Source organism: Coregonus clupeaformis, unplaced genomic scaffold (assembly GCF_020615455.1).
Source record: "Coregonus clupeaformis isolate EN_2021a unplaced genomic scaffold, ASM2061545v1 scaf0627, whole genome shotgun sequence".
Lineage (NCBI taxonomy): Eukaryota > Metazoa > Chordata > Actinopteri > Salmoniformes > Salmonidae > Coregonus > Coregonus clupeaformis.
The window spans coordinates 225098-241280 of NW_025534082.1; the positions used below are offsets into that span (position 1 = coordinate 225098).

The 16183-nt window shown below is 42.0% G+C and overlaps 1 protein-coding gene across 2 annotated transcripts in view; it reads left to right on the forward strand.

The window, feature by feature from the left end:
• The first annotated feature begins 1266 nt into the window (after positions 1-1266).
• LOC121541971 (glutamine--fructose-6-phosphate aminotransferase [isomerizing] 2) overlaps positions 1267-16183 on the forward strand; it is a 30096-nt gene continuing 15179 nt past the window's right edge. The window contains exons 1-11 of one of the 2 annotated variants that reach the window (XM_041851382.2): positions 1267-1374; positions 4052-4159; positions 4747-4851; positions 8493-8618; positions 9805-9863; positions 10531-10665; positions 12064-12125; positions 14363-14445; positions 15038-15155; positions 15410-15573; positions 16026-16121. In XM_041851382.2, coding sequence (XP_041707316.1) covers positions 1368-1374; positions 4052-4159; positions 4747-4851; positions 8493-8618; positions 9805-9863; positions 10531-10665; positions 12064-12125; positions 14363-14445; positions 15038-15155; positions 15410-15573; positions 16026-16121 — 1063 coding nt within the window. In that variant the 5' untranslated portion in view covers positions 1267-1367. The remainder of the gene's footprint in view (positions 1375-4051; positions 4160-4746; positions 4852-8492; positions 8619-9804; positions 9864-10530; positions 10666-12063; positions 12126-14362; positions 14446-15037; positions 15156-15409; positions 15574-16025; positions 16122-16183) is intronic. The other variant, XM_041851383.2, reaches the window with a different exon arrangement.

Genomic DNA, 16183 nt, shown 5'->3' on the forward strand with positions numbered 1-16183 from the left:
GTCCATCATCCCATCATTTGTCTAAAGTATCCTGTATCCTGTGTGTGTGGTTTGGGTTTACTATCCTTGTGGGGACCAGAAGTCTTCACAAGGATAGTAAAACAAAGAAAATTCATTTTGCTGGTCCCCACAAGGAAAAGGGCTATTTTAGGCTTATGGGTTAGGTTTAGGGTTAGAATTAAGGTTAGGGTTAAGGGTTAGATTTAGTTTCAGGTTTAGTGTTCGGGGTTAAGATTAGGGTTAAGTTAAGGGTTAGGGTTAGGGGTTAGGGAAAATAGGATTTTGAATGGGAATAAATTTTTCGGTCCCCACAAGGATAGTAAAACTAACGTGTGTTTGTGTGTGTGTACTTGTTTTCCTACATAATCAGGAACCCAATGTCCTCACATTTCACCCGAATGTTGTGAAAAGTTAGGAAAACAATAACTTTTTTGAAATTTTAATGGTCATACATGTTTACCCTCCAGATAGTCCAGAAATGTCACGAAAACTGAGTGTCCAATTGGATGTTTTGGTGCCTATAGGGCAATTCAGACCTTATTACTGATGAATGTGTTTGTTTTCTATGATCGTGTTTTGTATTTCTGTTTTGCATTGCATATTTGTATTTGATGGGTATATTTTTGTAATTACAAGGCTCATCTGTAAAAGAGACCTTTGTCTCAGCATGACTCCTTGTCAAAATAAAGCTTAAAGTGGCAATATGTAACTTTTTGGGTGACCCAAATTCACATGGACTTGTGAGTTATAGATCTATCATTCTACTTGAAACAAGTCTAAGAAGTGGTAGATCTGTTCTATGTGCACTATTTCTATGCTTCCCGTTATTACGTTTTGTTTTTGTGTCTTTTACTTTTGGTTTTGTACACCAGCTTCAAACAGCTGAAAATACAATATTTTTGGTTATGGAAAATATATTTTACAGTGGCTTAGATGGTACAATGATTCTCTACACTATACTATTTTATTTTGTCACATAAACTGAAATTAGGCGAACTATTAAGAGTTTTAGCAACCAGAAAATGGCAGAGTGATTTATGCATAGTGCATCTTTAAGTAATGGATTTCTCCCTGACCAATATGGCTGCCATTTTCACCCCATTCTGGAACTTTGAGGTTTGATGACATGGTCTCTCTAGTAATTGAATAGGATCTGCATTCAAACAATGCAGACAATTCACAGCCATGGATGCAGTAAAAGAGTCAATGGAACCATCCACCCCCAAACCCCCTAAACAAGTTGTCAAGGAAACAGGGGGCGGGGTACTGGGTTCCTATACGCCCTTGCTTTAAAAGTTCTCTTAATATCTTCTTCCACCACATCCAAGACAGTTTTCACTTGAAAGACTACGGTATTCTGTTGGACCATGTGTGGTAAGGCACATATTTACTATTTCGTGACTATTATGATTATTAGCTAGCTAACGTTAACTTCGTAGCACATAGCAGTAGCTAGCACAGCTGGCTAGCTCGCAGAGGGTCGGGCTAGATGCGAAACAGTTTAGGTCAATTTGACGTCTAAAGTTCTTTCTTTTATTATTTTATTTTATCTAACCCTAACCCTTTTCCTAACCTTAACCTAATTCTTATAACCTGCTACGTTAATTATCCTAACCTGCTGCGTAAATTCTCCTAACCTGATATGAAAAGTAAATTATGATCAATTCTGACGTAAACTGTATCTATTCAAAACCCTCGCGGAGTATTTTATTTCATTTTTGTCATTTAGCAGACGCTCTTATCCAGAGCGATTTTTAGGAGCAATTAGGGTTAAGTGCCTTGCTCAATGGCACATCGACAGATTTTTCACCTAGTCGGCTCAAGGATTAGAACCAGCGACCTTTCGGTTACTGGCAACGCTCTTAACCACTAAGCTACCTGCCGACATTCTCTTCAGGATACAGACCGTGGTCACATTACGCCCATGACCTCATAACGTATATAATAGGTCTTTATCATTTTACTGCCATTAAAATGCATATTCATTGATATTTGTGTAAGTTTCTGCATGCATTTGCATTACTGGCCTAGCTATGTAGTTTTATGTCATACTAACCTTTACATTACTAACCTCAACATTACTAACTAATAATTTGCTAATTCACTAATTACTGTTTGGCTATTGAAAGTTAAAAAATACAGCTTGGCATCCCGTATGTAAACTCTTCAGACCACATCTGGACTGCTCTGTTAAACTCAGAGCTGACCTAAAGACGCGCTGGTAAAGACCTGGGACTCTGAAAGGATGAAACAGCTGCAGTCAAACTGCTCCAGGCGTGGGAAATACAGTGAGCTCCAAAAGTATTGGGACACTGACACATTTTGTGTTGATTTGGCTCTGTACTTCAGCACTTTGGATTTGAAATGATTAATTTTTTATCCATATAGGGTGAACGATTTCCAAATTACTGCACTTTTTGTACATTGGCCCCCCATTTTAGGGGACCAAAAGTATTGGGACAAATTCATTTATACTGTATGTGTATTAAAGTAGTCAAAATATTAGTATTTGGTCCCATATTCCTAGCACATTATGATTACATCAAGCTTGTGACTCTACAAACTTGTTGGATACATTTGCTGTTTGTTTTGGTTGTGTTTCAGATTATTTTGTGCCCAATAGAAATGAATGGTAAATAATGTGGATGCTACCATGATTACGGATAATCCTGAATTAATCGTGAATAATGATGAGTGAGAAAGTTAGACGCACAAATATCATACCCCAAGACATAATCTCTCACCATTACAATAACAGGGGAGGTTAGCATTTTTTGGGGGGGATGATATTTGTGCATCTAACTTTCTCACACATCATTATTCACAATTCATTCAGGATTATCCATAATCATGGTAGCATCCACATTAATATAGAAGTGTTTAGAAACATATTATATTCTTAATCACAATAAAAGTGACTCCAATGACACAATATGTTATTTACCATTCATTTCTATTAGACACAAAATAATCTGAAACAACTAAAAACTAGGTTTTTTAATTTTTTTAATTTCACCTTTATTTAACCAGGTAAGCCAGTTGAGAACAAGTTCTCATTTACAACTGCGGCCTGGCCAAGATAAAGAAAAGCAGTGCGATAAAAACAACAACACAGAGTTACATATGGGGAAAACAAAACATAAAGCCAAAAATACCACAGAAAATATATATACAGTGTGTGCAAATGTAGTAAATTATGGAGGTAAGGCAATAAATAGGCCATAGTGCAAAATAATTACAATTAGTATTAACACTGGAATGATAGATGTGCAAGAGATGATGTGCAAATAGAGATACTGGGGTACAAATGATCAAAAGAAATAACAATATGGGGATGAGGTAGTTGAGTGGGCTAATTTCAGAAGGGCTGTGTACAGGTGCAGTGATCGGTAAGGTGCTCTGACAACTGATGCTTAAAGTTAGTGAGGGAGATAAGAGTCTCCAGCTTCAGAGATTTTTGCAGTTCGTTCCAGTCATTGGCAGCAGAGAACTGGAAGGAATGGCGGCCAAAGGAGGTGTTGGCTTTGGGGATGACCAGTGAGATATACCTGCTGGAGCGCATACTACGGGTGGGTGTTGCTACCAATGAGCTAAGATAAGGCAGAGATTTGCCTAGCAGTGATTTATAGATGGCCTGGAGCCAGTGGGTTTGGCGACGAATATGTAGTGAGGGCCAGCCAACAAGAGCGTACAGGTCAACCCAAAATGGATGAAAATACCCTAAAATTAAAGCTGACAGTCTGCACTTTAACCTCATTGTCATTGTATCATTTCAAATCCAAGTGCTGGAGTACAGAACCAAAACAACACAAAATGTGTCACTGTCCCAATATTTTTGGAGCTCACTGTAGATCCAGCACACTGACTCTTCATTCCAACACATTGAATGTAGCAATGAGGCAACCCCATGTATAATATAAGGGTTTGAGTCTAAGACATGTAATGTAGGATGCTGGCCGTTGTGAATCATGTCAGTTTGTTATTTTTTGAATATAACACTTTTGTGCTTGTTGACGAATAAAATAACTTGTGTCCCTTTTATTTCTTGCAGGAATATTTGCCTACCTGAACTACAGAGTGCCACGGACAAGGAAGGAGATATTTGACACACTGGTAAAGGGACTGCAGAGACTTGAGTACAGGGGATATGACTCGGCAGGTAAAAAACATCATGTTGTGGTCTTATTTGATCTCAGTCATAGACAAGAGACAGTCTCCCTTAGGCCAATGAAGATATCTAGTCTCCAAATAGCCTCTTGATGAAGTCCAACATGACACCATGGTTCAGGGTTGTAATAATCTAGTTAACCCAGAACTAAATTATTGCGTAATTTGGTGAGATGCTCGTGTTTACATAGTCTGTCCACCAGTGTTGTGTTCGAGACCATCTAAAGCGAAATTCTGACAAGCGCGACAAAGTTTGAAGATATTTTTCAATTAAAGTAAAGGACAGTAATGTTACGAGTGAAATAGGAAGCCCAGATTTCAATATGCAATAAGTTATGAATGTGTCATGAGGGAGTGTGGATATTTGACCTGGCAAAGCAGTTTTATGGGCTGACTGAATGGGTGCTGATAATTATGAGGTTTCTTACTCAGCTGGTCTGGAGAAGAAATGGTGAGTCCTCATTGTCCGAGACAGAGTCAAGACCGAGACACTCAATATGTGGTCTATACTACAACACTGCTGTCCACAAGAGATTATGGTTGTACTAGATTCATGTTTTTGCTGCGTTTGGCTTTCAGGTGTCGGAGTGGATGGCCCTAGGAAAAATGATAACGGTGACAACGTCAACATTTGCCTGATCAAGAAGAGGGGGAAGGTCAAGGCTCTGGAAGAGGAGCTCTACAGTAAGATGAACTCTCTACTCTGCTACACTAAACTGAACTCTCTACTCTCCCTCCCTAGTCTCCTACAGTAAGATGAACTCTCTACTCTCCCTCTCTACTCACCCTCCCTAGTCTCCTACAATAAGATGAACTCTCTACTCCCCCTCTCTACTCTGCTACAGTTAGCTGAACTCTCTACTCTCCTACAGTAAGATGAACTCTCTACTCTCCCTCTCTACTCTCCTACAGTAAGATGAACTCTCTACTCTCCCTCTCTACTCTCCTACAGTAAGATGAACTCTCTACTCCCCCTCTCTACTCTGCTACAGTAAGCTGAACTCTACTCTGCTACAGTTAGCTGAACTCTCTACTCACCTACATTAAGATGAACTCTCTACTCTCCCTCTCTACTCTCCTACATTAAGCTGAACTCTCTACTCTCCTACAGTAAGATGAACTCTCTACTCTCCCTCTCTACTCTCCTACAGTAAACTGAATTCTCTACTCCCCCTCTCTACTCTGCTACATTAAGCTGAACTCTCTACTCTGCTACAGTTAGCTGAACTCTACTCTGCTACAGTTAGCTGAACTCTACTCTGCTACAGTTAGCTGAACTCTCTACTCACCTACATTAAGATGAACTCTACTCTGCTACAGTTAGCTGAACTCTACTCTGCTACAGTTAGCTGAACTCTCTACTCACCTACATTAAGATGAACTCTCTACTCCCCCTCTCTACTCTGCTACAGTAAGCTGAACTCTACTCTGCTACAGTTAGCTGAACTCTCTACTCACCTACATTAAGATGAACTCTCTACTCTCCCTCTCTACTCTGCTACAGTAAGATTAACTCCCTACTCTGCTACAGTAAGATGAACTCTCTACTCTGCTACAGTTAGCTGAACTCTCTACTCACCTACATTAAGATGAACTCTCTACTCTCCCACTCTACTCTGGTACATTAAGCTGAACTCTCTACTCATCTACATTAAGCTGAACTCTCTACTCTCCCAGTCTACTCTGCTACATTAAGCTGAACTCTACTCTCCTACATTAAGCTGAACTCTCTACTCTGCTACATTAAGCTGAACTCTCTACTCTCCCTCTCTACTCTGTTACATTAAACTGAACTCTCTACTCTCCCTCTCTATTCTGCTACATTAAGCTGAACTCTCTACTCCCCCTCTCTACTCTCCTACATTAAGCTGAACTCTCTACTCTCCCTCTCTACTCTGCTACATTAAGCTGAACTCTCTACTCCCCCTCTCTACTCTCCTACATTAAGCTGAACTCTCTACTCCCCCTCTCTACTCTCCTACATTAAGCTGAACTCTCTACTCTGCTACATTAAGCTGAACTCTCTACTCTCCTACATTAAGCTGAACTGTCTACTCCCCCTCTCTACTCTCCTACATTAAGCTGAACTCTCTACTCTCCCTCTCTACTCTGTTACATTAAGCTGAACTCTCTACTCCCCCTCTCTACTCTCCTACATTAAGCTGAACTCTCTACTCTCCTACATTAAGTTGAACTCTCTACTCCCTCTCTACTCTCCTACAGTAAGCTGAACTCTCTACTCTCCCTCTCTAATCTCCTACATTAAGCTGAACTCTCTACTCTCCCTCTCTACTCTGCTACATTCAGCTGAACTCCCTACTCTGCTACAGTAAGATGAACTCTCTACTCTGCTACAGTTAGCTGAACTCTCTACTCACCTACATTAAGATGAACTCTCTACTCTCCCACTCTACTCTGGTACATTACGCTGAACTCTCTACTCATCTACATTAAGCTGAACTCTCTACTCTCCCAGTCTACTCTGCTACATTAAGCTGAACTCTCTACTCTCCTACATTAAGCTGAACTCTCTACTCTGCTACATTAAGCTGAACTCTCTACTCTCCTACATTAAGCTGAACTGTCTACTCCCCCTCTCTACTCTCCTACATTAAGCTGAACTCTCTACTCTGCTACATTAAGCTGAACTCTCTACTCTCCTACATTAAGCTGAACTGTCTACTCCCCCTCTCTACTCTCCTACATTAAGCTGAACTCTCTACTCTCCCTCTCTACTCTGTTACATTAAGCTGAACTCTCTACTCCCCCTCTCTACTCTCCTACATTAAGCTGAACTCTCTACTCTCCTACATTAAGTTGAACTCTCTACTCCCTCTCTACTCTCCTACAGTAAGCTGAACTCTCTACTCTCCCTCTCTAATCTCCTACATTAAGCTGAACTCTCTACTCTCCCTCTCTACTCTGCTACATTCAGCTGAACTCCCTACTCTGCTACAGTAAGATGAACTCTCTACTCTGCTACAGTTAGCTGAACTCTCTACTCACCTACATTAAGATGAACTCTCTACTCTCCCACTCTACTCTGGTACATTACGCTGAACTCTCTACTCATCTACATTAAGCTGAACTCTCTACTCTCCCAGTCTACTCTGCTACATTAAGCTGAACTCTCTACTCTCCTACATTAAGCTGAACTCTCTACTCTGCTACATTAAGCTGAACTCTCTACTCTCCTACATTAAGCTGAACTCTCTACTCTGCTACATTAAGCTGAACTCTCTACTCTCCTACATTAAGCTGCACTCTCTACTCTCCCTCTCTACTCTCCTACATTAAGCTGAACTCTCTACTCTCCCTCTCTACTCTCCTACATTAAGCTGAACTCTCTACTCTCCCTCTACTGTGCTACATTAAGATGAACTCTCTACTCTCCTACATTAAGCTGAACTCTCTACTCTCCCTCTCTACTCTCCTACATTAAGCTGAACTCTCTACTCCCCCTCTCTACTCTCCTACATTAAGCTGAACTCTCTACTCTCCCTCTCTACTCTCCTACATTAAGCTGAAATCTCTACTCTCCCTCTCTACTCTGTTACATTAAACTGAACTCTCTACTCTCCCTCTCTACTCTCCTACATTAAGCTGAACTCTCTACTCCCCCTCTCTACTCTCCTACATTAAGCTGACCTCTCTACTCTCCCTCTCTACTCTCCTACATTAAGCTGAACTCTCTACTCTCCTACATTAAGCTGAACTCTCTACTCCCCCTCTCTACTCTCCTACATTAAGCTGAACTCTCTACTCTCCCTCTCTACTCTCCTACATTAAGCTGAAATCTCTACTCTCCCTCTCTACTCTGTTACATTAAACTGAACTCTCTACTCTCCCTCTCTACTCTCCTACATTAAGCTGAACTCTCTACTCCCCCTCTCTACTCTCCTACATTAAGCTGACCTCTCTACTCTCCCTCTCTACTCTCCTACATTAAGCTGAACTCTCTACTCTCCTACATTAAGCTGAACTCTCTACTCTCCCTCTCTACTCTCCTACATTAAGCTGAACTCTCTACTCCCCCTCTCTACTCTCCTACATTAAGCTGAACTCTCTACTCTCCCTCTCTACTCTCCTACATTAAGCTGAACTCTCTACTCTCCCTCTCTTACTCAACTCCATACCACTCTACTTGAGTCAACTCCACTAATTTCTCCCTGTTCACAGGCTAAATGTAAGAAGGTACTACGTATTAGCTAATGCTTAGTATGTTTCTCACTGCTTTGGTGTGTGTTCTATCCTGTTGAGAATGAACTGTCAGTGCTGTTACATATTGATGTTGTAGCCTGATCGTTGATTGTGTGTGTGATCAGAGAACGACTCCATTGACCTGGACATTGAGCTGGACACACACTTTGGCATTGCTCACACCCGCTGGGCGACACATGGAGAGCCCAACGCTGTCAACTGCCATCCACACCGCTCTGACAAGAACAACGGTACGAACACACATACTGTAGGGTCCCACATTAAATGGTGAGAATTGCTGAAGCAATGTTAGTGCAGTATTAAGCAGTTTGTAAACACACTATAATGCAGTCATTCACTCAATACAAGAAAACTGGGGTACAGTATAATGTGTCCCCATTGGCTTTACATTGAAGCCCCTAAAAGAGCATCTTAAAAACAGTCATCTGGTTGACCATTTAGAGGTTGTTAACCGACCCCTGTTGTTGCCTTCATTTAATGTGCCCTGGTTTCCTCAAGGAAGAGAAACACCGGAGAGCAGATGAAAACTTTAAAGAGAAAGGGGTCAGGGGTCATTTTTGAAAGATAATGAGATGGCTTAACTCCGTGCTGTCTGATGTATTGCCCGGTGTCCTGGCCTGCCTGGGCTTTCTCCTTAGGCCTATGCAGATGTGCTTGAGTTCACCTTAGAGAGTGGGACTCTCCGTAGCTCCATCATGATAGTAAATCATAAAGAGACCAGGATGTTCTCCTATGACAGGGGTCATCAACTTTAGATTCAGCCGCTGGCCGATTCTTTTTTTCTTGAGCGGATGGTCGGGTGGCCAGAACATAATAATTTGTAGACTGCAAATTGACCGCAAGAAGCCCAAACAGATATAATATTAGACTAAAACATAATCATTTGAAACCTTGCTTATATTTGTAAACGATCACGTGTCTCTCTATAATGCGATTTCCAAAATTAAAATCACTTGGAGCTGATTTCCTGGTGTTTTTACAGTTGTTTATGTCCAACAATAATACAAAAAATAAATAATAATATATATGTATATATTTCTGGCCCACCCGTGGCCCGTCAGTTGGGGAACCCTGGCCTAGGACATAAAACAAGAGAGACTGACCTTAAATACAAAAACATTTGTGCTTCTGCCCGTACATTGCTTGCTCTTTGAAGTTTTAGTCTGGTTATCTGTAAAGCACTTTGTGACAACTGCTGACGTAAAAAGCTTTATAAAATAATAATAATAATAATAATAAAATAAAATGGATTGATTGTTTGAAAGACTAATTAAAGCGGAGTAGATATTTACTTACAATAATTACACTTACACTGTAGCCATTAGCCCATGTTTGACACAAGGTAATGTTACGCTGTCACAGAGGAAGACGTATACTGTGAATGCTAAATATTGTGATCTCTGTTCTTCACCTTAGAATTTGTTGTGATCCACAATGGCATCATCACTAACTACAAGGAGCTCAGGAAGTACCTGGTAAGTTGTGACAACACATTCCAATATGGACATACATTTACACACCTTGAACACATTATTGCTACTAGCCCTTTGTACACGGGTACCCTGCTCTGTACAGACGTCATAACCAAAAGAAGTGGAGTTTTACAACAGTGTGAAGACCACACAGACGCCCTTAGGCCATTGGTCAGTAGACCCAATAGAGATCATATATGTGGGGTTTGTTTGTAGACGTTAGCAAATGTTATTTAATGAAAGGACATTACAGTATTCTATTTCTGGAGCATGGATGTATAAAGGTGTTGACGTAGAAATACAATCAATAGAACGGGCCTCCCCATTCAAGTCAATGGTGGCATATTGGGTGGACTGGCAGCCATTGCGAGTGTACCCATTAGTTTACCAGTGAAATGACCAGGATTAGAGTTACCAAGCCCTTTCTATGGACTCTGTTTCTATGGGTGTTGATGGGTCAGACCGTAGATTCCTGAACAGATTCTCCTGTCTTTGCCATTCATGGATGCGGTCTGTCATGGTCTGCATTGCTGTTTCATTAGCCAGACTGAGCTAATAACTGAGACTGACAGTTAGGCTATATCTCTACGTCCATTTAGAGAGAAACATTGTCTGTTTTGAAGGTTGTTGTGTCTGTAACTAACAGTAGTGTTTTGTATACTGCCGTCAGAACTCCAAGGGCTACAAGTTTGAGTCGGAGACGGACACCGAGGTCATCCCCAAGCTGATTAAATACGTCTATGACAACAGCGAGAACGATTACGTGTCCTTCTCCACCCTGGTGGAGCGCGTCATTCAGCAGCTGGTAGGCGTCATGGAGGGGTGTGGGGGCTTCTGGGAAAATCTCAGTATATGACCACACACAATTAACTGTCCTGTCTCAATGAAATGGGACCTTTGATGTAGCTGCATGTGGTAGTGTAGTTGATTCTGTTGTGACGAACTGAATTCATTTAGGATGTGTCAGCTGGGGTTGTGTGTTGCAACGTCTCTCTCTTTCTCCCCCCTGTCTGGCTTGTTTTACTGTTTCCCTTGAAACACATTGCATAATGCAAAGCAGTCGTCCGTATGTAGCAGCTAACTTAATGCCCTCCGCAACCTGAAAGGAAAAGGTTTTTAGGTTATAAGAGTCCTGCTGTGCTCAGTGTGCTGGGATCTGGTTGCGTCTAGTTTTAGAAGTGGCTCTGGAAGATGACCTAATATCCTGTATATCACCCCACCCCAACCCACTACCCCAGGAGAAAACTAAGACCTCACTCTGTAGCTTCAATAAAAGAAGGGGAAAGTTGAACGAAATTTGCTCTTGGCCTAATTGAAAACAGACTGAATCATAAGCTGTGTGTGTGTGTGTGTGTGTGTGTGTTACTTTGTGTTTATTTGTTTTACAATTCTCCTCCCCTCTCAGTTTGGCCAATGAGAGAGCTCAGGGCTAGGGAGCAGAGTAGTGCTTTCACAGAGAGGGCTCTTATTCCTCGTACAGCCTGAGTGTGTGGAGCTCTGTTTCCTCCCAGCGTACCCCATCTATCTCCCTGCCTCACAGCGTACCCCATCTATCTCCCCACCTTACTGGGCCGCTGGGCTGGTGTTTAGGCAGGGGATAAAGGGTTCCGCTGATTTGCCATAATTTCCTATCATTTTGTCTTCTATCACTTTCCTTTGACTGGTGTCTATTGGGTTTAGCCCGTCTAGGGACTGGTGTCTATTGGGTTTAGCCCGTCTAGGGACTGGTGTCTATTGGGTTTAGCCCGTCTAGGGACTGGTGTCTATTGGGTTTAGCCCGTCTAGGGACTGGTGTCTATTGGGTTTAGCCCGTCTAGGGACTGGTGTCTATTGGGTTTAGCCCGTCTAGGGACTGGTGTCTATTGGGTTTAGCCCGTCTAGGGACTGGTGTCTATTGGGTTTAGCCCGTCTAGGGACTGGTGTCTATTGGGTTTAGCCCGTCTAGGGACTGGTGTCTATTGGGTTTAGCCCGTCTAGGGACTGGTGTCTATTGGGTTTAGCCCGTCTAGGGACTGGTGTTGGACATGAGTGCAGGCTATGAAGTTTAAACGTTATAGTGCATCTGACTGTTGTTGATGACTCATTGTGTCAATATCATCCTGTCCTAAATGAGATCATATTGGCTGTGAATTCACTGAGGCCTACAGGATGTCCTTTCTGACACCACTAACTTGTTGTACTCTTTTTGTCTCTTCTCTCTAAGGAAGGTGCTTTTGCTCTTGTTTTCAAAAGCATCCACTTCCCGGGGGAAGCTATAGCCACCAGGTCAGTATGATCCGTCTCATTTCTCTCCTCTTCTCGGCCCGTCACTTCTATCTCACACGTACGCCCTGCCTACCATAACACTTTACCATCCATTATAGATTTACCCCCAGCCTGACCTCTAACCCTGTTCCTGACCTCAAAGGGTTGCGTAATGTCCTGTAGAACTCTCACTAAGCACAAAGTTCTGTGGAGGTTCAAGTGGAAGCCCCTGAATCAGGGAATCTGATCCTGTTTCAAAGAGTTCGGTCACCACATGCCCACTATAATGCAATGTTCTAGTTTAGGTGAAACGGTAAAGCCAGGTATGAAAAAGGCATGACGGTTATGTAAGAAACCTATAGAGGTTTTGTCATTCTTTTTATAAGCATCATGTAAATTGTATACCAGTAAAGATTACACATTATGCACGGTAAGCATCACTGTTTGTTCACTGTGTCTGTGTCTGTGTCTGTGTCTGTGTCTGTGTCTGTGTCTGTGTCTGTGTCTGTGTGTGTGTGTCTGTGTCTGTGTGTGTGTGTGTGTGTGTGTGTGTGTGTCTCTGTGTCTATGTGTCTGTGTGTGTCTGTGTCTGTGTGTGTGTCTGTGTATGTGTGTGTCTGTGTCTCTGTGTGTCTCTCTGTGTGTGTGTGTCTGTGTCTCTGTGTGTGTCTGGGTCTGTGTGTCTCTGTGTCTGGGTGTGTCTGTGTGTGTCTGTGTCTGTGTGTGTCTCTGTGTGTGTCTCTGTGTGTGTCTCTGTGTGTGTCTCTGTGTGTGTGTGTGTGTGTGTGTGTGTGTGTGTGTGTGTGTGTGTGTGTGTGTGTGTGTGTGTGTGTGTGTGTGTGTGTGTGTGTGTGTCTGTGTGTGTCTCTGTGTGTGTCTGTGTCTGTGTGCAAACTAGTGTGTGTGTGTGTGTGTTTGCGTTAGTTAAGATTTCTCCTCGCCCTCTCAGTTTTCCCAGTGAGAGAGCTCAATGGGCTTGGGAGCAGAGAAGAGCGTTTCCAGAAAGGGCTCTTATGCCTCTTTCAGCCTGAGTGGGCTAGGGACCAGAATGGAGCTTTTCCAGAGAGGGCTCTTATGCACTGAGTGTAGTTTACTGTCTTTTGTCAGAGTTGCTTCCCAGGGGAAAGAATGGTTACAATTAAGTCATTCTACATGTGTTTGTAGTTCCTCACCCCCTGCATTCAACAATGCCCTCCTTCATTGTATTGTTGCTTGATATTTTGTAGTGGCAGGAAAGGGGAAATAGCTTACAAATTTGAGACATGTTCCCCTTATTTCAATACATTAATAATTGATCATTTTCTAACCAAGGGGCGTAGGCACAGGTGGGCCCCACTGGGGAGCCCAGGCCCATCCAATCAGATAGAAAATACAAATAAATAAAGCTCTTGTCAGTGTTCCAAATGGGACATAATTTATATTTTAACCTAAACATTCAAACACCATCAGATAGAATTCATAGCAAGCAGTACACTGAGTAAGTCAGATTTGATTAAATATAACCGAACAGATTAACTGGAATGACATTCACTCTCACGGGATGGGTTGCCAAAAATAGCTAACTGAAAGCGACACCCCCAATAAGCCACAAATATGACTGCATTGAGGCATATGACAGTGTTTCTATGGCTATACAGTATATACACCATGCCACTGCCTATTTCATTTGTTCATTTAGCAAATAAGACAGCTGATATTCCAGTGCCTTTATCACAGTCAACACACCTTTATTTAAGCTTTAATTATCTTTAAAACTGCAAAATTCTCTCATAGCCTCTTGGCAAAATGTGTAGAATTGCAGGAACTTTGCTTTAAAACAGCAACATTTTCTCTCTGCCTCATGGCAAAATGTGTAGAATATCATGAGATTAGCTAAAAAACTGCAAATGTTTCTCTTTGCCCAATGGCCCAAATTTCTTTAGGCCCACGCCACTGGTCTAACCATAAAGATCTCAGGGTATTATAATGCACAAAGCAAGTGATTGCACAAGACCAGATTGAGTGATGTTTGTGGTGTGTGTGTGTGGGATTCTGTTGGCTTGTCTTTATAGCTGAGTGAAGGGATGTGGTGTACTCTGTGTGGGAGAAAGTGGAGGGTGTGTTATGACTGCCTTTGTATATTCTAAGAGGGCTTGTCTCAGACAGCGGTTTGATTTGGGCCAAAAAATGATCTTGGTCATACCAGTTTCTCTCTTTCACAATGTCTCATTCCAGCCTCAGCCTCTCTAATGGTCTCTGTCACTGTCGTCCTACCTTAGGAGAGGAAGTCCTCTGCTTATCGGCGTGAGGAGCAAGTACGAGCTGTCTATGGAACATATCCCTATTCAGTACAACAGTACTGGTGAGTCCCTCCTTGCCTTAGGACACTACGCCTAGTCTCTCTGGGTGCCTCTGTAAACTAGGCCAGCTGTTGGCAGCGGCGAACTGATACTTTTAGTACTGGTGTTTTTAAATATTGTCCTTATAATTTGTAATACCCCTGTTGTGTACTGTCGCTGTAATGAGCATGTGGAGCTGTAGGTTGGGATTTGTGACTGGAGTTGCTGGTGCAATCCCTGCTGTATAGGTAAACTGCTGTTTGTCATCAAGCAGAGCACTTAATGAATTTATGTCAACTTTAGCTGTCAACGTTCTTGTGCTCATAACCATGCTTTTGATTAATATGTTTTCATTTAGCTGAAAATAAACATGACTGATTGAAATGAAGTGTTATATTAAGGAGGGGATAGGAAAACTTACCAAAGACAAAATGTTAAGAACACCCTTTTGAGTGAGCCTAAATAATATCTGTCTGTAATGTTTAGTGTCAATTACATTTCAAAAGGTTTAGTAAGGACTTTGTCATAAGCTGTTATACAACTGAAGTTCCTTCTGGAATTTAAAAAAATAATGTTCTATTCTGTTCTGTCTGCTTGACCGTGTCTACTTTCCAGGGCACTTTATAGAAGGCATCCAGCAGAGGAATTTCAGGAACAGGGTGGACAGCACCGTAGCCTTGCACTCAGTCAGTGACAGGAAGGCAGTGGAGTTCTACTTTGCTTCTGATGCCAGGTGAGAGCCACGAGAAGATAAATCTCCCCCCAACTGGAAAACTAACCCCAGATGTAATTAATGTAGCTCTTAGAGTTAAATACTGAGTGTGTTCTACACTTCTATCTACTGGCCGAAAACTGTCATTACATGATACAAAAAATATTCAGTTCTTATTCATATTGTAACCTATTTACTGTAGATTACTGCCATGTTCCTTACACACTCATGAAAAAATGAAAAACATATATTTGTCCTTCCTGCCTCACCCTCAGTGCCATCATTGAACACACCAACAAGGTGATCTACCTGCAGGATGATGACATAGCAGCGGTGGCCGAGGGCAAGCTGTCCCTGCACCGTATGAGCCGCTGTGCCGGGGAGGACCCTAACAGGGCCATCCAGACCCTACAGATGGAGCTGCAGCAGATCATGAAAGGTCAGGGGTCATCACAACACATAGTCACACACGGATAACAAGAGCCATGTATTTAGAGAGTTGGAACTTTGAGGTTTCTGATGCATTTACATGACACTACGAAATTATATGGCAGCCATTTTAGCACCCCATTAACATTACATGGGTAATATTTAAACTATGCTTTGTAATGGAATGTCTAGAATTAGAACAATATTAGAAATTCTAAAAGTTAGACCCACCCCTCTAAATACATGACTCTGCTGATAACCAATCAGTGTACAGTAGATACGGACAGGGTAATGCAGAGGTGCTGGGATAGTTTGAATTGTTTAGCAGTTAGTAGCTATGTGCAGTTTTCAGAAATGAGTGAGAGCCTGATGCAGTCTTCTTTCACTCAGGGTCTGTCTGTATTCCTGGGTGATCTGTTATTGTGGTTGGTATTGATACATAACATGGATGTTGACTCACAGGGAACTTCAAGGCCTTCATGCAGAAGGAGATCTTTGAGCAGCCAGAGTCTGTCTTCAACACCATGAGAGGAAGGATCTGTTTTGACACCAATACAGGTATGGCATAGCCTGAAATCCAGAACCTGTTTTGCTAACATTCCACTCCATGTACTCCTGTG